The following is a 24,554-nucleotide window of genomic DNA, read 5'->3' on the forward strand; positions in this document are numbered from 1 at the left end:
GTACTAATACATATATATACTATATAGTTTTTTGTATTTTATGGTAGTATTTGCGGTGTGGTTTTCGAGGTTGCAGCCGCAGTGAATGATGTCACGAAGGGGTGGGGGGAGAAAAAAATATACCATCCGTTCGGCAGAAGAAGGCGAAGGTTGCACCCATCTGTTTCCGATCCGGTTCGAGAACACTCCGAGCTCTTAACAAATAAGACTGAGGTAGGTCAAATACTCATGTATTACACTCTTTTAGTACACAAATAAAATGGAGATTCGTGTTCTAAGGCAGAGCATCGATCCGTTTATAATGGAGGTTGCATCCGCCTCCGCCTGCAACACAGAGCTAGCCTAAAAGATAGCTGTTAGCCAACGTTAGCCCCCAGTTTTGCAATTCTCTTGTTTTCTCACAAAAAATACATAGATCAGTACCATACGTTACAGGGAGTACATTAGGAAGGAAGTGTGTTGCCTTCCATATTAGGCTTAACGTTCATTCAGTTTCCCTACGTCTTAGCAAATGGGGTGACATTAGCTTGCTTTAACACTACAAGGTCTTTATGAACACCAAATACATTGCACATAGTTTTTAATATTAGTATATTTGGCATTACTGACCAAGCCTGCAAGTGGGGGTTTAAAGATACTCTTAAATCAGCCCACCGACATTCAGCTTTGCAATCATTCGCTAATGTAATTTACGGTGGCCTCGCTGTTTCCGCCTCACCTATATGTAACGTTATATGCACATGTAAATACCGTGAATAACTCTATTTCAATTTGCATTTATATCGTATAGCATTTTCGAATGGTTACCTACTGCGATTTGATCATGAAAGCACACAAATAAATAATGGCGTTGCACGTTGCGTTGTTAAAAGTATTCGGGCCATTATTAACCAGGACCCGCCCAGTACATTCGGAATGCCATTGAGCAAATGGTTCCAGCTGTCAATAGAGTTTACCGTTATTGATCATAAATAACTGGTTGTATATTATTGGCCTAATATATATTTGTTTTCAGTTAGGAATTTAAGACACATAATTTATAATCGTTAACTTATAACTCTTCACCTACTGATTGGCGAGTTCACACGATAACTACTTTTTATCGATGATATTCGACCATACATTGTCTACTTTAAAACTCATGGCTAACAACAATAGGCCTATTGGTTTACCATTTTAAATCAGTTGAGGATTAAATGTTGCTCCCACGGAGATATCTGTTTTGTAGCTGGACATCGTTGTTGCTATACACAACGCAACAGTTCTGGCTGGAGCCATTTCAAGGGTGGTGTCGAAATGGTTGGCATTCCAGAAGGCCCTCTACTTTTAGATAGACCAAGAGACAAGCAAATGTTAGAACACTGATAGGAAAAGCACATATCAATGCAATGTTTGGTATGCAGCAGAAACTAATTGTTGTACTCACCATCCAGTCCATAATTGAACCAAGGGAAATGGTTCACTCTGTTATACACTAGCAGACTCAAAAACATGGAGACAAAATTCCAACAAAACAGGGCTCTTATCTTAGAAATGTAATGAATGTGGGACCATTGAAGTTATACGGTTCTTGCACTGAGGCAATGAGGTCAGCGGTTGTGCCCCACACGTTTGCTTGAGTTTTCCTCCCATTCCTCCCACACTTACGGCTTGGGTTGGGTGAATGCTCCTCATGCCAATGTCCTGGACCACTCTGGCTTCATTCCAGATGCCTTCCTTCCTTCCTACTTGTGAAGGACTAATAGAATGCTGCTAATCCTATATCAGAGTTCCAATTTAGTAATCTAAATTCCATTAATATAAAACAGATGCAAGTCGAGTCCAGCTCTGGTTGGTATCCCCCACATATGATGTCACAAAGGCATATTTGATAACCTCAAAGTATATCATGGCCAAACTTACTCTGCAATGTTGAGTAAAACATAGACCTATGGATATTGAATATCGTTGGCTGTAGCTATATAGAAAATGTATTGTGTAGAATTGTCCATAACCCTTAAGATTGTGAAGGCAAGCATGTTTTCTAATGCATATGAAGATGCACACTCAGTGCATCATTATTAACAGTTATTATGATGTTATTATACAGATGTAAACATAGTCTTCAGTGTAGGCGATGTCACCTGTGTTCAAGGTTCCGTTTCACCTTTGCTGTCCTTCTGAAGGTCCGATCCCTTTTTAGAAGGCAGGCAGTATTTGAATGGCTTGAATAAGTTAGCACTGATTAGATCCTAGGCCAACCTTCTATCCAGTAAAGTAGTTTGACAGCACTGTAGCTAAAAGGTTTCCTGTCTTGGGCCGGGTCTCTTTATGCATCGTCAGCCCTGCAGCCATTTGTAATCGTCCTCCATTGTGGTCCGCCAAATAATGAAATCATACTGCTTGCAAATATGTTTCCCGGTAATTATTTACCCCCTAAAGCATGTCTTTTGGGAATAGATGGGATGCTAATGTCACCCGTTGCTCCTCTGACTGTGAAAAAGGTATCGACCGTTTGTGATGGCCGCCTCGCAGCACTATAAGGAGTATGTTCTTATTTAGAGGAAGGGCGATGTGACCGTGTCCCACATAGATATCTAGGCCTTCTTCTCCCCTCGGTTCTCTACTACTTTGCTCTGGCTTGTCACATTCATGTCGCCTTCTTTCTATTCTAGTCTGGCCTCAAAAGGAGTCGTCTTCCCTTCAATTTTTTCAAATCGTTACATTCACAGATATGTGTATTTCTGTATTCCATTAAATTCCATTTCATGCTGTGGCGTTTAGCCTCCTAATAGAGATACCTGCCATGGCCACGCTTACTAAACCCAAACTCAAGGTAACCAAACTGACTCGACTTTTTTGTGATTGTGTGTTTGTGTGTACCTGTGAATCTCGGATCAATCTGTCTAGAAATCTGATCTCGCCTGACATCGGGGGAAGCCTGGTCATGTTGTTTAGCTGAATATAGCGATAGAAAGCTATAGCAACAGGGAGGGGTAGGGGAGGCATCAAGCCCAAAGTGCCGACGCATGGGCTTGGCTAAGACTTGGCTCGGCTCTCTCTCTCTCTCTCTCTCTCGTTCTCTCGTTCTCTCTCTCTCTCGTTCTATCTATCTCGTTCTATCTCTCTCTCTCGTTCTATCTATCTCTCTCTCGTTCTATCTATCTCGTTCTATCTATCTCTCTCTCGTTCTATCTATCTCTCTCTCGTTCTATCTCTCTCTCGTTCTCTCTCTCTCGTTCTCTCTCTCTCGTTCTCTCTCTCTCGTTCTCTCTCTCTCGTTCTCTCTCTCTCTCGTTCTCTCTCTCTCTCTCTCTCTCTCTCTCGTTCTCTCGTTCTCTCGTTCTCTCTCTCTCTCTCTCTCTCTCTCTCTCTCTCTCTCTCTCTCTCTCTCTCTCTCTCTCTCTCTCTGTGTGGTAGAGCCACTGCGGGGGCTATGCGTCTGTCGGCGCTGCAGAGAGTCTGGAGTCCCAGGTCCTACTTAACTTAGATGCTCCGGAGCCCACCAGTGTAGTAGGTGCTACCCATAGGCAGACACTGGTGATGTCTGGCCGTCCCTGAAGACACTAGCCAGGAGACCAGAGGATACCCCAAAGAACAACAGGAACATCCTCTCTGCGTATGTTAAGATGCTGTTATTCTATTTATCGGGGTGTATCCGTGAATGTTTGATCTGTCGTGCCGTTTGTTGCGTTTATTCCTAAAAGGGTTGGCTCTTTTCAGTGTTGTCATCGCAGAATGATTCTTTTCACAGAGAGGCAGGATGATAAGGCGTGTTTCTCCCTACTGAAATAACTCTGATTTATTAATGATTCATTGAGCTACACAAATGTGTTTTACTCGCGGTTGTTGAGTTTACTAGTTTGTGGTGACATGGGCAGGCAGCTATTGACTCCGAGTCCTAGGTATTTTATTGATCACAGCAGTTTATAATCAAAGCTTTGTCATTTGGCTTATCTTAATTACTTAACTACTTTTTAGTTTCGGCCGGATACATTTCTCAGTCCTGCCTATTTCTCGTCTTGGTTATTTTTCAGCTGTGCATGTTCTGAAAAATACGTGTGACTTTGACGTTTGGTGTGTCTTTGTACTTTCTGAAATGACATCTGCATGGCTGAGTTTGAAATCAATAAAATCAATGACAAGGCTGCAGCATTGATAATTATCCTTTTATACAGCAGTCCAAGCGAAAAGCCTTTATCTGTACTGTTGCACTGCGTTCGTTTTGTGTACTCGTGGCTGATGGGCTTTCAATATAATCACATTTCCTCGAGCCATGACACCGGGATGCACGGGGAACAGAGTTCACCTCCTCGGCGCTATTGTCGTCTTTGGCGAAATCCGAGCAGGCTCGGTTCCCCCAGCAAACTCCCATTTCCTGTAGCATTCCTCTCCAGTATCCCCCCTGTTATGACATCATAGGTTGCTATAGAAACGGGAGATGGGAAGGACATTATGTCATCTGTTCTGAATGAGCCTAACGTTGGGAAGCTGCCTTCTTATTTTACAGTCACACCCATGGACTGTGTAAAATAGGTTACACCCTAATATGTTTTCTACTCTGAAGGCTATCTGGATGAGTTTTCGGGCCCCATCCTGTGTGGTTTTTGGGGGCACTGTGCAATTGCTTTGGAAAGATTACCTTTGACACCACCTCTTTCCTTGATAAGAAAAAAGGAAACCAACAGAAATATACAGGGAGTAACCATTCCACTAAAAACGATCAACGTCAACAGCGTGGTCAAAAACCCTGCGTGCGCGTTCCGAATGAACTGCTTTCTGCCGTGTCACGATCCAGCTTCCTATAGCTTAGCCGCAGAGCATCTGTTGGTTGATGCACTCTTCACAGCGTCCAGCCGGCTTATCTGGTTGTTCAGTTGGCCATCTGACAACAACCATGCAAATACAAATGGAATATATTTACAAATAGCCTCTGAAGAGATTCTGACCCCTTCTCAAGTGTCGAGGAGCGAGACACTGGTTAGCGTCACTGATAGCTAGACTGTAGCGGCCTTTGGTGGACGCGGCAAAAATAAAGAAAAGCGCAAAACTCTGCTATCTCTTCACGCAAGATGGCAGAAAGCACCGTCTGAAGGCGCAGATACCGTAACTGGGGGTGTCCTCAGGGTGCGTGTATGTATGTATGTGTGTATGTGTGTGAGTGTTTGTCCGGTATATTGCATACTAGGGATGCAAATTATCGAGTAATTCATTAATCGATAGTTGTTTCATCTTATCGATCGATGATCGATTAATTGATAAGCGGCAATTCTTCTGAGAAGCTGAATTTCCTTCTGAATGTGACACATTTAGGTGGTAATTCAACAAAGTCGTTTAGTTGTTGTACTTTAGAATACTTCCACATATTGTGCATTTGGCGTCTTTGTCGTCATTAACCAACTTAAAGTGGCTCAATACTGCACTCCGTCCTGCCGTGTTCCAATACCCGTACTGTCCGTACTTACTAGCCAAAATTTGAGTACGCAGTACTCCAATTCAGATCCGGCGAAAAGAAGTATACTTCAAGGACCCGGATGCCGTACTCAAAACGGGCTAATCGTGAAGTGTGGATCGAAGGACACTCCCCGTACTCAACGGCAGCCTTCTTAGCTACGTAGCAGAAGAGGCGGAGCCAGGCTGAGCCAAGGTCGGCGCATTTTCCACATAGCCTGCATTAATATAGTCATTTTGTAGTTTTTATAGCTTTTTATAGCTGCTAGGCGTAAAGAGTTCACCGTTCAAAGCGGGATGTTTATTGCGGGGGAGGAGCCACGGCGGCAGTCGTGATCGTAATTTCCGGTTAGTGCACCACGGAGTACTCGATTTGGAACAGCACTCGCATCTGAAAAATGTACGTAGTAGCCAGTGCGGATAGTATACTTCCTTTAAGTATATTCATGGAAGTACGGGTATTGGAACACGGCCCTGCTTTGCTTGTGTTCCCGCTTGTGTTCCCGCGTGTGCGTCAAGTACGTCTGGCGTCAAGTGCGCCCTCACGTGGACGGTTGGGGAATTACGGGTTAAAATGCGATTAATTGCAAGTAATTTATTTTAATCGAGTAATCTCTTATCGACAATTAATCGATAATCGATTAATTGTTTGCATCCCTATTGCATACGTCTCTGGAGGAAGCCCCCGTTTACTCTTTCAAGATGTATGTATGCAAACTCCCAATGTGAGGAAACTTTGGGGACCTGACGGGGGGGGGTTGGGGAGTCTCTCGCACTTGTAAAATGTGCTGCGTCACTGCAGCTTGGCAACGGCACAGCTGCGGTGAAAGAGCGTTTTAAATGCAATACCTGAGAGCTTGGGGCCAGGCTCCTTTAACGGAGCATGCAGATATCATGCAAATATCTATATTCAGATATATATATATATTGAGGATGTTTTGTAACCGTGTATCCAATGTATGTTGATATAACCACTTTTCTAGATGATCTGTTCTGCTTCAGGCAGGGGCCATTATTATAAACTATATACCCTAGCTTTACTGTTAAAATGATGGTCAGCCCATGACTTTTATTAATACTATAGGAATAGTATTACATAGATTATTATTATTATTGCAAAGAGAAATATCTATGATTTCTCCCTTCTGGTCCCGAATAATGCAGTGTTTATCAGAGAGTCGTGCATTACCGAGCCCTTGGGCTGGAGTAGCTCGGGGGTGGATGGATGGATGGATGGGGGAGGGAGTGCTGCATATGATAGGGTGCCTGATCCGTGTTTCAGGCGATCTGGCCATGAGGCCAGTAATCTGCTTAAAAGCACCGACCGAACAGTGCTGCCATGTCGTTGATCTCCACTGCGCTCCTGGGGACCTCACCTGCCCCCTGGAGGAATGACCCCCCCCCCCCGGGAGCTGGGAGCTGGGAACGTGTGTCCGTCTGGAACGTGAGCCGCCACCCCGGGGCCTCATCATCAACATCCCTGTCCGGCGAGCCACGCAGAATGTGAGGCCTCCGTTCCCAAACGCACCGCTGACGCTGCTAATCCATCCATTAAGCCGGCGTTTGACTCCCATTCTACTGCCGACGCGTCCCAACCCCGTGCTCTTTGTTGAACAACTCTGTGGGTCAGCAGCTGTAGGGTTGACATTGCACTGACCTTGGTTTGATGGGACGGGTCAATGTTCTGCCTGTCTGGCTAGTAAAGAGCATTCTGGGAAGGATGCATGACCCGACGTATGTTGCTTTGTCTTCAGTGCCTTCAATTATTCATGGGTAATGGGTTCGAGCCGGGAATTATCACCATCTGTAAGAGTAAACAACTAAAGCTATTAGATTAGATAATTGATTTATTTGATTACGAGGCATTAGCCCTTCAGTGTCTAAAATAAAAAGAAATGGTGAGGGCCACCAATATAGCATAGCACTCCCAGCTCGCTTCAGATGCTGCATTCTCCGTTTGATAACAAAAGCACTTCAGTGACTCATGTTTTATGAGGCTTGTCTAACAGGCTGACATTTAGATTAAAATCCGTACAAAGAACAACCCTTTCAATGGAAACATAACAGGCCTGTTATCTTGGACGTCTCACACACTAAAACCAGTGTGAATCTCCTGAGTTGGGACTGTCCTAGTTTGGGGCCAGCACGCGATCATGTGCCAGGCATGGGGAGCCGGGGCGCTGACTGTAGCTGGTCTCATTGTTGCGTGGAAGCCCAGTGACCGGTCGACGTGTCTGTGGAATGTCCGACCCCCGTTTGGCATTCATGTGTTCTCAGCTGTTTACCCGCTGGCCCCTCGGTTTGGGACAGGATGGGGAGGATTTATGTTTATACAGAGTGGCCCTGTTCCTTTTGTATTCTGCTCTCTAATTGAAAACGGGTGTTTGCCAAGAGAGGGCGTCGTCGTTGTGTAGGACTTTGTCCCCCCCGGTCGCCTCCCCCCTAATAAACTTGAGCCGCAAATCTTATTACAAATCTTCTTTTGCAAATTTCCCTCCGTCATCTTGTGAGCTCTCTTTCCTACATGACGGAGTGTTGATCGTCGTCTCGATTGCGAAGGCTTCTTGTGTTACGTTCTAACATGGTATGATCAGGGCAGAACTCGAGGTTAGATGAAGGACTACAGACACCAGAGTTGGAGCTTAATCTATTTTAACAAGGATTTTGCCTCCCCCCCCGTTGCTTAATTCCTATTGGGGGCATTCGGGATTACTTATAGGGTAATTTGACCAAATGTCGGAAAATAATTCTGGATCCGCTTTGCAAATGCAGCGTCAAATACAGAAGTTAACTCTTTTCTATTTTTCATCCCAATATGAGAAATGAATGAGCTCGCCCGTTCATTTCTGACCCCGATAGACACCCAAACTCGCTCTTGGAGTCCCCAGCGCTGATCCTAACAGTGCATATTCCAATGTGCTTCCCAGAAAATGGACACCAGCGGGGCTAAGGTGCTGGAGACGGCGGATGACATCCAGGAGCGCCGGCAGCAGGTGCTGGACCGGTACCGGCGCTTCAAGGAGCTGTCCATGGTGCGGCGGCAGAAGCTGGAGGACTCGTACCGCTTCCAGTTCTTCCGCCGCGACGCCGACGAGCTGGAGAAGTGGATCCAGGAGAAGCTGCAGATCGCCTCCGACGAGAACTACAAGGACCCCTCCAACCTGCAGGTGTGTGTGTGTGTGTGTGTGTGTGTGTGTGTGTGTGTGTGTGTGTGTGTGTGTGTGTGTGTGTGTGTGTGTGTGTGTGTGTGTGTGTGTGTGTGTGTGTGTGTGTGTGTGTGTGTGTGTGTGTGTGGTATTCCCTTGACGTTCCATAGCGGTTCTCTAATGGACATCTGACCATCTAATTCACTCTCGACTGTCGTGTGAGTGTGTTTCAGTGTCATACGTTGCTGGGTCATGTAAATAATGTTTTCCTCGTGTAGCGAGAAGTCTCTGAAGATGTCTTGAACCTCTCGTGTATTTGTTGTATTCCTAGGGACTCATTAAGGTAACTTTGTGGACTGTGGGACGGAATGCATAATAGCATAAAAATGACCAAAATATAAACACAATGTAATGCTCCATTACGATACCAGTTTCATACTATAATTGAGGATATATTAGTGGAATAATTGGGTTTGAAATTAAAAATATACTGCAATGTGCCTATGCCAACATAAGGGCTATTAACTTGGTAAGAAGAAAATGTGAACACAATTTTCTCACACACCGTAAATTACTCATTTCAATCCTTCCATTATTACTTGGTGCAAACTGCGATAAATGGCACAGCCAGTCAATGATGACTTTCATATCTTCGAGTGGTCGGTTGCAGTGTTTTTCTTTGCCTGATCTTGCATCCTTCAAGGGTCTCTGACTGGTGTTGGTGTGTGTGTGTGTCGACAGGGCAAGCTCCAGAAACACCAGGCGTTTGAGGCTGAGGTACAGGCCAACGCTGGAGCCATCATCAAACTGGACGAAACCGGCAACCTCATGATCACCGAGGGCCACTTCGCCTCAGAGACCATCCGCGTAAGAGAGACACACACACACGCACACATACGCCCACACACACAGAGACATGTATATCCTTTGCTTAATTCTTTCATCTGTGGTCCAGTCCTTCACGCCGTACCGGACACAACAGAGACCCATAGTTACAAGTACCAATATGATTGAGTACATTCAAGTAGGTGCTGGTGACCTCTGAGTGCTGTGACGACCGTTTTAGAATCTGTTCTTCTGATTCACTTGTCCTTGTCCCTTTCTTCGTAAGGATTCAGTCTGGGAAGTCGGGTTTTTGTAGATAGAGCATGGAGTGTGTTATTTATTTTTTCAAGCTAGAAATAGGGCAATTTATGTCGTGATGATGCATGGGTGAAAAATATATATATATTTATATTTGATTACATTTGTCGTTTCAGTCACCACGGATATATTTGTAATAATTTCCTAGCACATATTAAATATATATATATATTTTATTTGTGGGAGGACATTATTTATAATAATGGACATTATTTGTAATTATTTCCTAGCGTAAATTAAAGATATTTGTTTGTACTCTTTTCTACTGTGTGAATTTGGCCAAATCCGCTTCTACCTCGGAGTTTCTTCCTCATTTGTTCTTGTTTCTGCCCCCCCGGTGTCATTCAAACGATATCTATTATTGCCATCTCTTCGTTCCGTCCGTCCTTCCGTCTAACCGCCGCGTCCCGCGTTCTCCTCCTCGTGTTTCCATGGAAACAGACCCGTTTGGAGGAGCTGCACCGCCTGTGGGACCTGCTGCTGCTGAAGACCAAGGAGAAGGGCATGCGTCTGCTGCAGGCCCAGAAGCTGGTGCAGTACCTGCGCGAGTGTGACGACGCCATGGACTGGATCAATGACAAGGTGGGACTCCCAGTAACAACATGCTCGGAGTCATCAGAAACACAACACATCGAATGAAATGAAACTATAGTGAAAAGGTGACCCGCATTTCAGGAGGTTGGCAATAATGTAAAAACTGTTTTGACGTGTCGTCAATAGGCTGAATTGTATTGACTATATATATGGAGGCAGGATAGTCTAGTGTTTAGGGTGCTGATCTGAGAATGAGAGAATAAGGAATGTAAGAAAACAATCATAACAACAAAACCAAATCACTATCTACAATTCCTCAAACGTACACCACAAACGCCCTGTACATTTACACACTCCCTGGCAATTAAAAAAAACCTGTAAATATACAAATTTCCCTGTAAATCTACAGATTTCCCAGTCAATTTACAAATGCCCTGTTTTTAATCTACAAATGCCCTGTAAATTTACAATCGCCCTCGAAATCTTCAAACGCCCTGTAAATGTACAAACCCGCGGTACATTTCCAAACACCCTCTAAATATACAAACCCCTTGTGATTCACCCGTGAACAACCGTCCACCCTCCAGGAGACCATGGCCACCTCGGAGGAGCTGGGCCAGGACCTGGAGCACGTGGAGCTGCTGCAGAAGAAGTTCGAGGAGTTCCAGACAGACCTGGCGGCCCACGAGGAGCGCGTCAACGAGGTCAACCAGCTGGCGGCCCGGCTCACCCAAGAGGCCCACCCGGAGGCGGAGCTCATCGTGCGCAAGCAGGACGAGGTCAACGCCGCGTGGCAGCGGCTGAAGGGGCTGGCGCTGCAGCGGCAGGGCCGGCTCTTCGGGGCGGCCGAGGTGCAGCGCTTCAACCGGTAAGGGGGCAGAGCTCACAAGGTTTTTTGTGTCTTAAGGACCCCCGTTTTTTTTACAGTTAAGGTGGGAAGGTTTTTTACAGCACTTTAATAATAATAATAATAATAATAATAATACATTTAATTTAGAGGCGCCTTTCAAGACACCCAAGGTCACCTTACAGAGCATATAGTCATCATAAATCGTTTAAAAACAAGACATTGTGAAAGAAAAATAATAATAAAAATAAATAAATACATTTATAAATAAGTAAATATAATAAATAAAAAAATACTTATTAACTTAACTTTACTGTTAAGGCGGCAGCCTGAGCAACACAGGTCTGCCACCTTATCTACGACGTCCCCAAAAAAAAATAATTCGCTCTCTGTGAATAGATCAGACTACAGGGCAACAGTCTGACTGCCTTCTTGAAAACCAAGCATAAATGGTCCACCTGTTTAGCAGCAAACCCCACCACCCTAGCTAACACATTTTCTGCGGGAAACCCTGGACCCCTATCGGTACGCCGCAATTACTCCCTGACGGACGCCAAAACCCAGTTGAACTGATGTTTTTAGATTTATTGTTAAGCGTCATGATCCGTATTGTAGTGGACTAGGCGTTTAATATGGAGGCAGAGCTGAGACGTTGATGTTGTTATATCTACAACCCCTACCCTACCCAGGAGATCAGGGATTTAGATAACAGTGATGAATTCCTTTTATGGTGTCGTAATCAGTAAGGCCAGGAATCAGGGTTGGGTGTTTCAGCTTCTGAGATGGTGTCGTCACCAACAGGGATGTGGACGAGACCATCAGCTGGATCAAGGAGAAGGAGCAGCTCATGGCCTCCGACGACTTTGGCCGTGACCTGGCCAGCGTCCAGGCCCTGCTGCGTAAGCACGAGGGCCTGGAGAGAGACCTGGCTGCCCTAGAGGACAAGGTAGGGCCATGAGATGTCAATCAGGTGAAGCTCAGGCTCATGGTTTAGTAAAACCGCTGCACATTGGTATAGAAACAACAACTCCAAGCGGCTCATTCAAGTACCTCACCCATACAAATATGACATAGATAAAACAACAATTAAAGATAAATGCTGCTACTATTATTATATCTATCTGTGTTCTGCTGGATCAAAAAAATACGAAATACAAGCAAAACATTATGATTATTATAATTACTGTTGATTTATAAAATCCATACAGGTAGTTGACATTACGTCACACTTTTCTATTCACCCCATTGGTGTGAAAGTGGTTTCCATAGTAGCAACCCGGTTATTATGGGATGGTGACCGACGATATAGGTATCGACGCGCCCTGTTGGTGTTTCCCAGCCGTGAAACACATGGGAGTAGTTCTAAAAGGTCCCTGTGTGCCGGACCCCCCAGGTGAACATGCTGGGCGGGGAGTCGGAGCGCCTGCAGCAGACCCACCCCCAGAACGCGGCCCAGATCCACCTGAAGAAGGACGAGCTGGTCACCAACTGGGAGCAGATCAGGACCCTGGCGGCCGAGAGACGCGCCCGCCTCAACGACTCCTACCGGTAAAGACCGCCGCTCCGGGGACACGTCATGATGACCCACACTGTCACGGCTCAGCTATGGTTCCACGCCGACGCAACGCAATGACCCCGCAGACGCTCCGACGCAGTCCTGATCCTTTTCTGGTTCTGCGTCGGGTTTTAGTGAGCGGACCAATCACAGCCCTTGCCAAAAAAAAAGAAGCCCTTCCTAAAAACAAACATTGCCTCGGCGCAAGGTTACACTTTGTGGGAGGCGCAGGGCAGGCCCTTGCGTTGGACGCAAGGAGGGTCCGCAAGGAGGGTCCGCCAGGACGTAACGGGTCCGAAACCCCCCTTGCGTTGCGTCGACGTGGAACCATAAGTAAGCCTTTAGGGTAGCTGCATGTGTTAACGTGTGTGTGTGTGTGTGTGTGTGTGTGTGTGTGTGTGTGTGTGTGTGTGTGTGTGTGTGTGTGTGTGTGTGTGTGTGTGTGTGTGTGTGTGTGTGTGTGTGTGTGTGTGTGTGTGTGTGTGTGTGTGTGTGTGTGTGTTCCTCAACAGGCTGCAGCGCTTCACGGCTGACTTCAGGGACCTGACCAGCTGGGTGACGGAGATGAAGGCGCTGATCAACGCTGACGAGCTGGCCAACGACGTGGCCGGAGCCGAGGCCCTGCTAGACCGCCACCAGGAGCACAAGGTACACACACACACACGCATATGGACACGCATACACAAATTTGGACACACACAGACACACACACACACACACATATGGACACACGCACACAAAGACATGCATATGCATACACACACACTCACACACGCACGCACGCACGCGCGCACACACACACACACATATGGAAACAAACACACACACACATGCATATGCACGCACACACACACAGACACACACACACGCACAAATATGGACGCATGCACACTTGCACACCTATACACACACGCATACACACACGCATACACACCAAATACAAATGGACTCATGCCTGTAGGCACACACAAATACATGCATATGGAAACGTACGCTCATACGGACACGTACACGCACACGCCTTATGGCAAAATACAATAAAATATTGCAGCTCAAAGCAATACCCACACGTTATGTTTTGTGAAACAGTGTGGTATAGTGTACATTTGAGCACAAAATTGACTATTTCATAAAGAATATTAACAGGACCTAGCCATTTCAATAACCATAGAAATACAAAAATTTTATTTTTTGTTATTATAAGTTAATAATTATTCATTGAGCTTTTAAGTAGTTCCTAAAGTGCATATTTGAATGCCAGTTTTGCCGTCTTCCTGGAGTGCTTTTGTTTTGTGAAGCCCTATGTTTAATTGAAAGCTTTTGCGTATGTAGCACCTCTTCATGCTCATGTTGGTTCTGTGCTGTAACAGGGAGAGATCGACGCCCACGAGGACAGCTTCAGGGCTGCCGACGAGGCCGGCCAGGCGCTGCTCAACACAGGCCACTACGCCTCGGACGAGGTCAAGGAGAAGGTGGGCGGACGCACACACACAGACACACACACACGCAACGTCATTTTGTTTATTTTTAACTGCATTGAAGGAGATTTCTGGAAATGAGATGAGAAGAACCATACTAGAGTAAAAGATACAAATTAAAACCAATCTATGTACCAAAATAGGCCTGTATACACATTCAGAGTCATAGAATTGTAGATGCAAACATAAATGTTCAACAAAAGTAATATATGTAATAATTAAACGTGTGTGTGTGTGTGTTTAGCTGGGCGTCCTCACCGAGGAGAAGGAGTCTCTTCTGGAGCTGTGGGAGCTCCGCCGGCAGCAGTACGAACAGTGCATGGACCTGCAGCTCTTCTACAGGGACACGGAGCAGGTGGACAACTGGATGAGCAAGCAGGAGGTACCGGATCCATCAGCACCACCCCGCCGCCACCACCACACGTCCCCCCCCGGCACCGCCATACGTCCACCACGCCACCACCACACACAACCTTCATTATGTTATTGGTCGGGGATCTATGGCAATTTGAAGGGCGACAACACACACAACTGACAATGACGTGAGGTGCTGAACAGAAAATATAAGGCAAAATGAATGTTCTGGTAGGGGAGGAGGGAGAGAATCCGTCATTGATTTAAAAATAATGCTTCAAAAACACCCTTGACTACAAAGTATTCGGTTTGATGGAGCAGCATAAGGGGAAGACTGTTGGCAGAAGGCACAGACAGGATTTCCCCAGCATATTCCCAGAACGATGGGTGTGCACTGTCCATGGCTGTTGCCAGTCTGGACCGATAGCCTGAGTTAATTATCTTAAGATAGCCTAAGTTCATTATCATGCACAATTCTTTAGGCAGGCAGGGGGGGAATGGCCATGTCTGGAGACGGCAAGACAGCCAAGGGTTCTTACACAATCAAGAAGTGAAGGGGTCGATTGCAGCTGGATAAGGAAGACGTGCTTCAGTATCAAGTGTCCAAGTGAAAACTGAATTTGTGCAAAAGCTTCTTCAGATTTCCACAAGGATTTGTTTTCTCATGGACTGTGTGTGCGTGCTGTGTACAGGCGTTCCTCCTCAACGAAGACCTGGGCGACTCCCTGGACAGCGTGGAGGCCCTGCTGAAGAAACACGAGGACTTTGAGAAGTCTCTCAGCGCACAGGAGGAGAAGATCACCGTAAGTCATCACACGGGTTCACCCACTATTATGGATATCCCTGTTATTATTATTTAAAACATTGACCGTTTATCACGGGAACATCGTAGAACAATGCTCCCATCGCATTGGCTCAAGGATCGGCTGATGATAGCATTGGTTTTAACCTCTCTCTCTCTCTCTCTCTCTCTCTCTCTCTCTCTCTCTCTCTCTCTCTCTCTCTCTCTCTCTCTCTCTCTCTCTCTCTCTCTCTCTCTCTCTCTCTCTCTCTCTCTCTCTCTCTCTCTCTCCAGGCCCTTGATGAGTTCGCTACCAAGCTCATCGATAACAACCACTATGCTAAGGAGGATGTCGCTACCCGCAGAGATGCTGTAAGTAATGCAGTTGGCGTTGCTAAGCGATGTATAGTAATACAGGGTCCTTCTGGACACTGACGCTCTTGTGACATCGCATGTTATAAAAAAGAAATATATAAAATCCTATAAAACTGAAATTATAGAAATATACCATTCAAATATATAATCAAGTGACCAATCAGAATTCTCCGCCATAGATGATGTTGTATAAAAAATGCAATCTATAAGAACCGTGAGACTGAAGAAGAAACAAAGATCTCTGCATTATGTATACCATTAAAATACACAATCAAGTGATGGGAAATGTCCTCCATAGTTGATCACGCAGCCATTTGAACTGTGACTTGTAATCTTTTGCCCCGTGCAGCTCCTCAACCGCCGCAACGCCCTCCACGAGCGCGCCCAGTCGCGCCGCGCCGGCCTGGAGGACTCCTTCCACCTGCAGCAGTTCTTCAGGGACTCCGACGAGCTCAAGAGCTGGATCAACGAGAAGATGAAGACCGCCACCGACGAGGCCTACAAAGTAAGAGCCCCTTTTTCTCCTGCTTTTTGTTTAGTCTACACGCTGTGATGTGATTGGTTGGATGTCTACAAGAGGCAGTTGGCCTGCAGAACGATCTCATGCAGGATGGCTGAAGATGTATAGTTTGTGTTTTCTTTTATTGCTCAATACGATGATGATGCAATGGAATTAGGTGTTTTTTGACACTGAACACAATAACCGGATACCAAAGTATTTACCGAAAATGTAAATCTCAAGAAAATACGAATACAAGTATAAGACCCAGAAAGGGTGACGAGTGTTGAGGGGAGAGCTGGACGTTCTACATCATGTTAACACACCTTCTACTCTCTCTATCTCTCTCCTCTCTCCTCTCCCCTCCCCCCAGGACCCCTCCAACCTCCAGGGCAAGGTGCAGAAGCACCAGGCCTTCGAGGCGGAGCTGTCGGCCAACCAGAGCCGCATCGACGCCCTGCAGAAGTCGGGCCAGGAGCTCCTGGACGGGAAGCACTACGCCGCGGACGAGGTGTCCGGGCGCATGGAGGAGGTCAGCTCCCAGTGGAAGAAGCTTCTGGAGGCCACCGAGCTCAAAGGTACAGCCACGGCTCATATATATGTATTCTTTGATTATTTCAATGTATACTATGTAGTTCATAGAGATGCCCTTGGCACAAACACAAACGTTACGGTCAGGGGACGACATTGGTCCGGGATTTGTCCAGTTGAAACAAAGTTGATGTTGCAGGCTGTGAAATAGTTTTTGTTCTTCACAATGCGCATGTGAGTACAACTCACATACAGAGCCACTGTTAACACTTTACCTTGTATATATATACAATAGGAACAGCACTCTGTGTCATATATTAAAATACATAAACAGGCAGGGGTGACACAATAAAGCCTGAAGGCCTAAATCCATTGTGGTTCCTTGTTATATTTTACTGCTTATCCGAGTGCTATATATTTGCATTCTGATTGGAGTCCTGTTAACAGTTCTTCATCTGTTCTTCTGATCTCCTCTCCCCCAGGCATCAAGCTGCGCGAGGCCAACCAGCAGCAGCAGTTCAACCGCAACGTGGAGGACATCGAGCTGTGGCTGTACGAGGTGGAGGGCCAGCTGGCCTCCGACGACTACGGCAAGGACCTGACCAGCGTCCAGAACCTGCAGAAGAAGCACGCCCTGCTGGAGGCCGACGTGGCCGCGCACCAGGTACACGCACGCACACAGAGACGCACAGACATGCAACACACCCACGCACAAACACAGACCTGCAAACACACATACGAAAACAATGCAAACACACACACACACACACATACACACGTAAACAGGCAGACAGACAAGTAAATATGTACACACACACACACACATACTGAGGCAAACAAACACACTTCAAGGGTGTGCTTGTGTGTGCATCCGGACCTCATCTGATCAGCGCACTCTTTATTGACACCTCCATATCTGTCGTTATGCGTCTCTGATGCCAAATGTTCCTAATTTGATTCAATTATTATTGTTGTGACTTTTGTAATTAGTTAACGTGACTTGCATCAATCATTATTTGAAGTAGTTGTGTGGAGGAGACAGAGGTTGCCAGTCACTAGAACATATTAAATCTCCATTTCACCACAGAGCAGTCGACTTTTTAAATGAACCAAATTACCCTGTGTTAACCCCCGTTCCCCCCCCCCCCCCCCCTCTCCAACAGGACCGCATTGACGGCATCACCATCCAGGCCCGGCAGTTCCAGGAGGCCGGCCACTTTGACGCCGACAACATCCGCAAGAAGCAGGAGGCGCTGGTGACGCGCTACGACGCCCTGCGCGAGCCCATGACGGCCCGCAAGCAGAAGCTGTCCGACTCCCTGCGGCTGCAGCAGCTCTTCAGGGACGTGGAGGACGAGGAGACCTGGATCCGCGAGAAGGAGCCCATCGCCGCCTCCACCAACCGAGGTGGGTGTGTGGTCGCTCAAGAGTCAAAAACGTTGCCTGGCATTGTTTCCATGCTTGGGCGTACACTGAGTTTGTAGGACTGTCGTCCGCAGTTTAGAGGGGTGTGGCTTATACATTTACTTGCGGTCAATTGTCTGTTCTGTTTAATTTTGTTAATTGTAAATCCTGCCGAAAAACTAGCATTTTTAATCAGGCTTTCCAAAGTTCAGATCTTGCCAATCGATTTTTTTTGTCCCCTATGATTTTATCGTCTTATTTCATCCGTTGTTATGAAGGTATTATAATGTATTCTGTAATTTATGTTGTATTTTTTTATTGTATTTATCAATAAAGTGCTCTGTAAGTAAAGTTACTATAATGATAATATTATTCATATGAGTTCATATAGGCCTGAAAGGTGGACCCTCATGTCTTGCCTGTCCACTGGTCCGATGCATTTGAATTAACCCCCCGCTGCTGTCCTCTTGTTCAGGCAAAGACCTGATCGGCGTGCAGAACCTCCTGAAGAAGCACCAGGCCCTGCAGGCGGAGATCTCGGGCCACGAGCCCCGCATCAAGGCCGTCAGCCAGAAGGGCGACGCCATGGTGGAGGAAGGTAAGGAGGACTATCCTCAGGACACGACCATCCTTGAAGTGCTCATCATTTGTTGAACACTACATTTAAGATTCAGGGACGAGGCTTCTTCAATCAATGTATGGATGGTTAGACAACCTTTCAATGCATTCATTGGCAATCAATCAACATGATAAATGAATAATGATTAAACAAGAAACCCAACGCACAGCACTTTCCGCAGTTAAACTTCTCATCAACCCGTAATTGAATGTATTTTATTTTTAATTGAATTCAGGACGATCTATAAAGCAAAAGTAAAGTCAATGTTCCCCTAGTCCCGCGCAATCAGACCCGAGCTCAGATCTCCAGGGTCAGACCAACCGACCGTCAACCTCCCCCCCCTCTCTACCCACCCCTCCCCCCTCCCCCAGGCCACTTTGCGGCGGAGGAGGTGAGGGTGAAGCTGGGCGAGCTGAACGGCCGCTGGGACACGCTGAAGGGCAAGGCGGCGCAGCGGCGCCAGGACCTGGAGGACTCCCTGCAGGCCCAGCAGTACTTCGCCGACGCCAACGAGGCCGAGTCCTGGATGAGGGAGAAGGAGCCCATCGTGGGCAGCCCCGACTACGGCAAGGACGAGGACTCTGCCGAGGTAACGGGCCTTACGGGTTGGTCAGGGGGTGAGGGGTGGGGGGGGGGGGGGGCGTCAAGAGGAACCGGGTTCGATCCCCGCCGGTGTCTGCTACCCTGCTGCTCTGGATAAAAGCGTCCCTTTAATGACTGAACGTTGAATAGTGAATGGAGCCATTCACTAGGTGTCGGGGCCGCAGTTCCATTCACTATTCACCAAACTATTGTTAAGCCTCTCAAAGCCCTAACCCTTTCTTTTTTTAATGTATCTCATGAATGAGTGTGTTTCCCCCAAAAATGTACCATTTAATTAAAATAGGCCTCAAAGAATACATTTTTAATAGCAGTAATTAGGAAACAAACATTGGGTTTAAAATAAAGAAAAAGAATAGCTGCTATCTATTAAGAATGTAGTTAATGGAAATACCAACAAGAAAATGACCGACGCTATCTTCGCCAACATTGGTTTCACTTTCACTTTGTGACCCATCCACACTGTGCATGACCCGTGACCTCCTCTCCCGTAGGCTCTGCTGAAGAAGCACGAGGCCCTGATGTCGGACCTGAGCGCCTACGGCAGCAGCATCCACGCGCTGAAAGAACAGGCCCAGTCCTGCAGGGTGAGTCCCCATCCCCATGGCGACAAGCATTCTGCAAAGCCACAGCTTAACTTTTGCTAGTCCATGGCGGTTATCAGTATGATAGCAGTGACTAGGTGTCCCTGAGCATGGCACATAACCCTAACTGCTCCCGACGAGCTGGCTGTCTCCTTGCATGGTTGACTCCGCCATCGGTGGGTGAATGTGTGCTTGAATGGGTGAGTGTAAGGGAATATTGTAAACCGCTTGAAAAAAAAAAAAGCACTCGATAAATGCAGTCCGTTTACCATTTACCATACGAAAGCATCTAAAGACCCCCCTCTTCCGAGATCGCCTAGCAAGCCGACTCGTGCACTTGTTTCCGGTCTGTGCTTGTCTAGCGCTAGTAGTCTGGTGCTCACTTTACTGTTCTGATGTTGACCAGCTTTGAAAGCACTTTGATATGCATTGACTATATCTGATTGCACTACCAGTGACGTATAAAAGTAAATGACTACAGAGCACTGCCTCTCTATGAAGCCACTCCAAGATCGATCGCTTGCTTTGATAGTTTTAAGCTTCACTTGTAAGACACTCGGGATAGAAATATAAGCATCTGCTCAACGAATAAAACGTGGATCTGTTGTAACCACAGCAACAAGTGGCCCCCACGGACGACGAGACGGGGAAGGAGCTGGTCCTGGCCCTGTACGACTACCAGGAGAAGAGCCCCCGTGAGGTCACCATGAAGAAGGGGGACATCCTCACCCTACTCAACAGCACCAACAAGGTGGGACCCCCACTCCCCCAAACACTCCCCCACACACTCACCCAAACCCTCCCCCACACACTCCCCCAAACACTCCCCCAAACACTCCCCCACACTCGCTATGCTGTTGTTTCTGCATTTGTTGATGGGAAAAGAATTATCCCCTACTGAAATTTCATGGAAATGAATGTCCGTTAAGAGGCCGAGTGAAGTAGGACATTCTGTGTGACGGAGGCCTGGAATTTGCAGTATAACAAAAGTTACCAACTTGGTGTCCGCGACTGAACACCGCTGGAATCTATGGGAGCAATTACCGCTTATCGCCAAAGGCGTTGCCGAAGAGCACGCAAAATAAATCTTAGCGATGGCCGCTTAAACAAATTAAGCTTTAAAGGAGATTAAGAAAATAATAGCCACAAAATAATTGCTTTAAAAGCCTGCAGGGGGGGGGGGGGGATTTATACTCTGAATTCACGTCCTCTATAATCATCCCGTGTTCCCGTGTCTCCGTCTCCCTAGGACTGGTGGAAGGTGGAGGTGAACGACCGGCAGGGCTTCGTACCCGCGGCCTACGTGAAGAAGCTGGACCCCACCCAGTCGTCGTCCAGGGAGAACCTCCTGGACGAGCAGGGCAGCATCGCCCTGCGCCAGGAACAGGCGGATAACCAGTCAGTAACACTCAGTAACACTCACAGCATAACCCTCTTTGTGTTTGTGTGTGTGTGTGTGTGTGTGTGTGTGTGAAAGCTTCACTTACACATGGTTTGGGTTTTCTTCTGTATACCTATTCTGGTATTCAGCATTTAAGTACACATAGTCGGTACTTTGATACTGATTATACTATGAGGGTGTTTTCGTTGTTCCTTAACCGCTAACCTCTATTTTTCATCTTATTTTCTGATGTTCGTTATAAGATTTCTCTTGCTCTCTCTCTTGCTCCTTTTCTCTCTCACTGCTCTCCCTCTGCTTGTTCATCTTACTTGCTCTCACTCTCTTGCTGTGCCTCTCAATCTCTCCTTCTCTTGCGCTCTCTCTTTCTCTTTGTCTCTCTTTCTCTTTGTCTCTCTTTCTCTTTGTCTCTCTCTCTCTCTCGCTCTCGCTCTCGCTCTCGCTCTCGCTCTCGCTCTCTCTCTCTTGCTCTCTACCTCTCTCGCCCGTTGTTTAACCACTAAACCTCTGCGTCTCCCTCGCCTTCGCGCCCCCCCTGCTGCGTGCAGGCTGGTCGCCAAGGAGGCGTGCAGCGTGTCTGTACGCATGAAGCAGGTGGAAGAGCTGTGAGTAAGACCTCCGCCCCCAACCTCCCAAAACACCCCCATCTCCCTCTGCGTGTCGTGGTGATCGTGCCCCCCAACCACACCTCATCCGCCCGGCTCTTCAGTCCATACCCGTCGCCCGCCTCCAACCCCCCGTGCCCCCAACTACACAGCTCCCCCCCTGTGTTGTTGTGGTTGTACATCTCCAGCCTCATCTTCTATCACCCAGGGATAGAAGAGGCATCGTCTCCTCGTTGTGACGTCATCTCTCCCTTCCGCATCCCAGGCCTGTCTTCTGGGATGTGTGTGTGTGTGTGTGTGTGTGTGTTTGTGAAACTCCTTCATCCTCCGCATCGCTGCAGTTCTACGTACCTCGGATAGACCGTAGTCTATCGACGGTAATCGGAACGTTTTCAACCCAGTCCCTTCGGACCAACAGGCTGGCACCGGCGTGTTTGACACCTCGATGCCCGCAGTAGGGAGCTCGTTATCAGGGGGGTCAGGGGTGTGTGTGACGCATCGGGGCGGATCCCAGGTGGTCCCAGAGGAATGGATTAAAAACCATGGCATACCCATATACTGTTGAACCATTATAAGAATCCGATTGGTTCGAGCTATTACTTTATTAACGTATTCTGATTGCCTTTGAGCGCACCTAGGATCTTGATCCACGCAGGATTAATAGCCTTCAACCAATGACTGGGCTGTTTATACTCCACTGCTTTATATTCCGTTCAAACATCTCGGAGATTGAGGAGATGGAGCTTCGCCTATTCCGTTCGCCATGGGGGATTCATTTCATAATCCTAAACTAACATCAGACCTCGAGCGGCAGACCTACTCTGCACTCCTTCACCCTCGGTGTCGCGTTGCCATGGTATCCGTGAGTCACCGGCCCTGTGTGTCCTGCGTGGGTGAACAGGTACGGCACTCTGCTGGAGCTGGGGGACAAGCGCAAGGACATGCTGGAGAAGAGCTGCAAGAAGTTCATGCTGTTCCGCGAGGCCAACGAGCTGCAGCAGTGGATCAACGAGAAGGAGGGCGCGCTCACCAACGAGGAGATGGGCTCCGACCTGGAGCAGGTGGAGGTGCTGCAGAAGAAGTTTGACGACTTCCAGAAGGTACTTTTTCATCAGGGAAATTGTGTCTTGAATTGGACGCCATTTTTGTTACGGCCTCATGTTATTCACTTCACAACCTACAATATTTTACAAAACAAGGTAGGACTTTAAAATAAGGCTGCAATAATTGACATGGGTAATAGCCCTTTAACTATCATTTAATTAACAGTTAACTAATGTTCTATTCATTATGTAATAATGGTGTTCAGGTGTAGTATCAATGCAATTGTAATCGCGCAAAATATATATTATTGACCATAACCAAGACATTATCGATCATTACACACGGGTGTTTCAGTAACTAAATAGTCCACCAGTATACGCTACGTCATCACAACTACATGCAATGGACCATTCCACTCACACACCCGAGTCCCGTGTGGGATGGGGAAGTGTGTCTGAACGGAGGTGTGTTCTCTCCCAGGACCTGAAGGCCAACGAGTCCCGTCTGCGGGACATCAACAAGGTGGCGTCGGAGCTGGAGTCTGAGGGCCTGATGGCCGAGGAGGCCCCCATGGTGCAGTCCCAGGTACCGTCCGCACACACACAGGGAGGCACGCCCCAGTGGGGTCTGAAGGCGTGGCGTCATGTGGGCCAGTCGATTCTAGATGTTTTTATATAATGGAATTGGACGGTCTCACAGGATGCTGTTATTAATTCAAGTTTTGTATTACTCTCTTGTTTACCTTTTGGGAAAAACAAATGTGAAATATGTCAGCTCTTCGATTCGATAGTCAATATAATTCAATGGGAAATGCTTTCTTTGAGAAGGGAAATTCTAAAGTTACAGGCCTAAATGTTAACTCATCCTTTTCAATTGCAGCAACAAGAAATGCTTGGATCCGCCCCTAGCAAGGTGAGCCACATAATTATACTTCTTTTAAACAGCCATCCGTTAAAGTATTGAAATAGGAAACTTAGTGCATATCACTGACACAAATATTCTTCTTCATTAGGATGAAGCCGACGCAAAGAATGCATCTCCATGGAAGGTAAGTCCCAACCGACCACGTCTTACTCCCCAAGTAATACAAGAGATGCATTTTGTCATTAACTTACTAAAACAAAATATGCATCAATTGCAAACCTCATTTTGACGTTGTACCTGGTCAGACGATGATGCTTGACTCTTCTTCTGCGACATGGGGTGTCGCATTTCTATGGCAATGTTTTTTTTGTTGATCAAACGGTAAAATCAAACCTCCCACAAAGCCACCAGTGCAGGTTATGCAATCGTTTCCGATTGGTTTCCAATTGAAGTGTCTCGGACATCGCCTGGCACTCATTGGCTCAATCTGTAACTGCACTTCCCTATAGGCTTCTCTCTCTGGAGAAGATATCGCTGCTTCTCCCGAGTGTTATTTGTGGGTTTTCTGTTGAATGTAATGTCAGACATGGCTTGAACAACAGACCCAATGTCTACACCCATGGGTTTTAAAACCCATGGATGGAATGGCTTGTACAAGAAGTCGAAAGATGTCCATCCCGCATGCCCCGTGTGTGTTACCGTGGATGCAGTGTTTGCTATCCTCTTGATGATTCTGAGCCACTTTGGACGGAGCTTCTTCTT

At 46.9% G+C, this 24,554-nt stretch overlaps 1 protein-coding gene across 6 annotated transcripts in view; it reads left to right on the plus strand.

The window, feature by feature from the left end:
• The first annotated feature begins 102 nt into the window (after positions 1–102).
• sptan1 (spectrin alpha, non-erythrocytic 1) overlaps positions 103–24,554 on the plus strand; it is a 44,197-nt gene continuing 19,745 nt past the window's right edge. For 5 of the 6 annotated variants that reach the window (XM_056588277.1, XM_056588281.1, XM_056588279.1 and 2 more), the window contains exons 1-25: positions 103–213; positions 8,358–8,597; positions 9,318–9,443; positions 10,161–10,301; positions 10,841–11,121; positions 11,902–12,046; positions 12,494–12,648; positions 13,168–13,303; positions 14,026–14,127; positions 14,378–14,515; positions 15,180–15,290; positions 15,563–15,640; positions 15,993–16,148; positions 16,516–16,720; positions 17,156–17,337; positions 17,837–18,080; positions 18,553–18,675; positions 19,068–19,285; positions 19,791–19,883; positions 20,497–20,631; positions 21,130–21,278; positions 22,786–22,984; positions 23,409–23,513; positions 23,808–23,840; positions 23,941–23,976. In XM_056588277.1, the coding sequence (XP_056444252.1) occupies positions 8,361–8,597; positions 9,318–9,443; positions 10,161–10,301; positions 10,841–11,121; positions 11,902–12,046; positions 12,494–12,648; positions 13,168–13,303; positions 14,026–14,127; positions 14,378–14,515; positions 15,180–15,290; positions 15,563–15,640; positions 15,993–16,148; positions 16,516–16,720; positions 17,156–17,337; positions 17,837–18,080; positions 18,553–18,675; positions 19,068–19,285; positions 19,791–19,883; positions 20,497–20,631; positions 21,130–21,278; positions 22,786–22,984; positions 23,409–23,513; positions 23,808–23,840; positions 23,941–23,976 (3,528 nt within the window). In that variant the 5' untranslated portion in view covers positions 103–213; positions 8,358–8,360. Of the gene's footprint in view, positions 214–3,424; positions 3,599–8,357; positions 8,598–9,317; positions 9,444–10,160; positions 10,302–10,840; positions 11,122–11,901; positions 12,047–12,493; positions 12,649–13,167; positions 13,304–14,025; positions 14,128–14,377; positions 14,516–15,179; positions 15,291–15,562; positions 15,641–15,992; positions 16,149–16,515; positions 16,721–17,155; positions 17,338–17,836; positions 18,081–18,552; positions 18,676–19,067; positions 19,286–19,790; positions 19,884–20,496; positions 20,632–21,129; positions 21,279–22,785; positions 22,985–23,408; positions 23,514–23,807; positions 23,841–23,940; positions 23,977–24,554 lie in introns of those variants that run through there. The other variant, XM_056588278.1, reaches the window with a different exon arrangement.

The sequence above is a fragment of the Gadus chalcogrammus genome, chromosome 4 (genome assembly GCF_026213295.1).
Source record: "Gadus chalcogrammus isolate NIFS_2021 chromosome 4, NIFS_Gcha_1.0, whole genome shotgun sequence".
In the NCBI taxonomy this organism is placed as follows: domain Eukaryota; kingdom Metazoa; phylum Chordata; class Actinopteri; order Gadiformes; family Gadidae; genus Gadus; species Gadus chalcogrammus.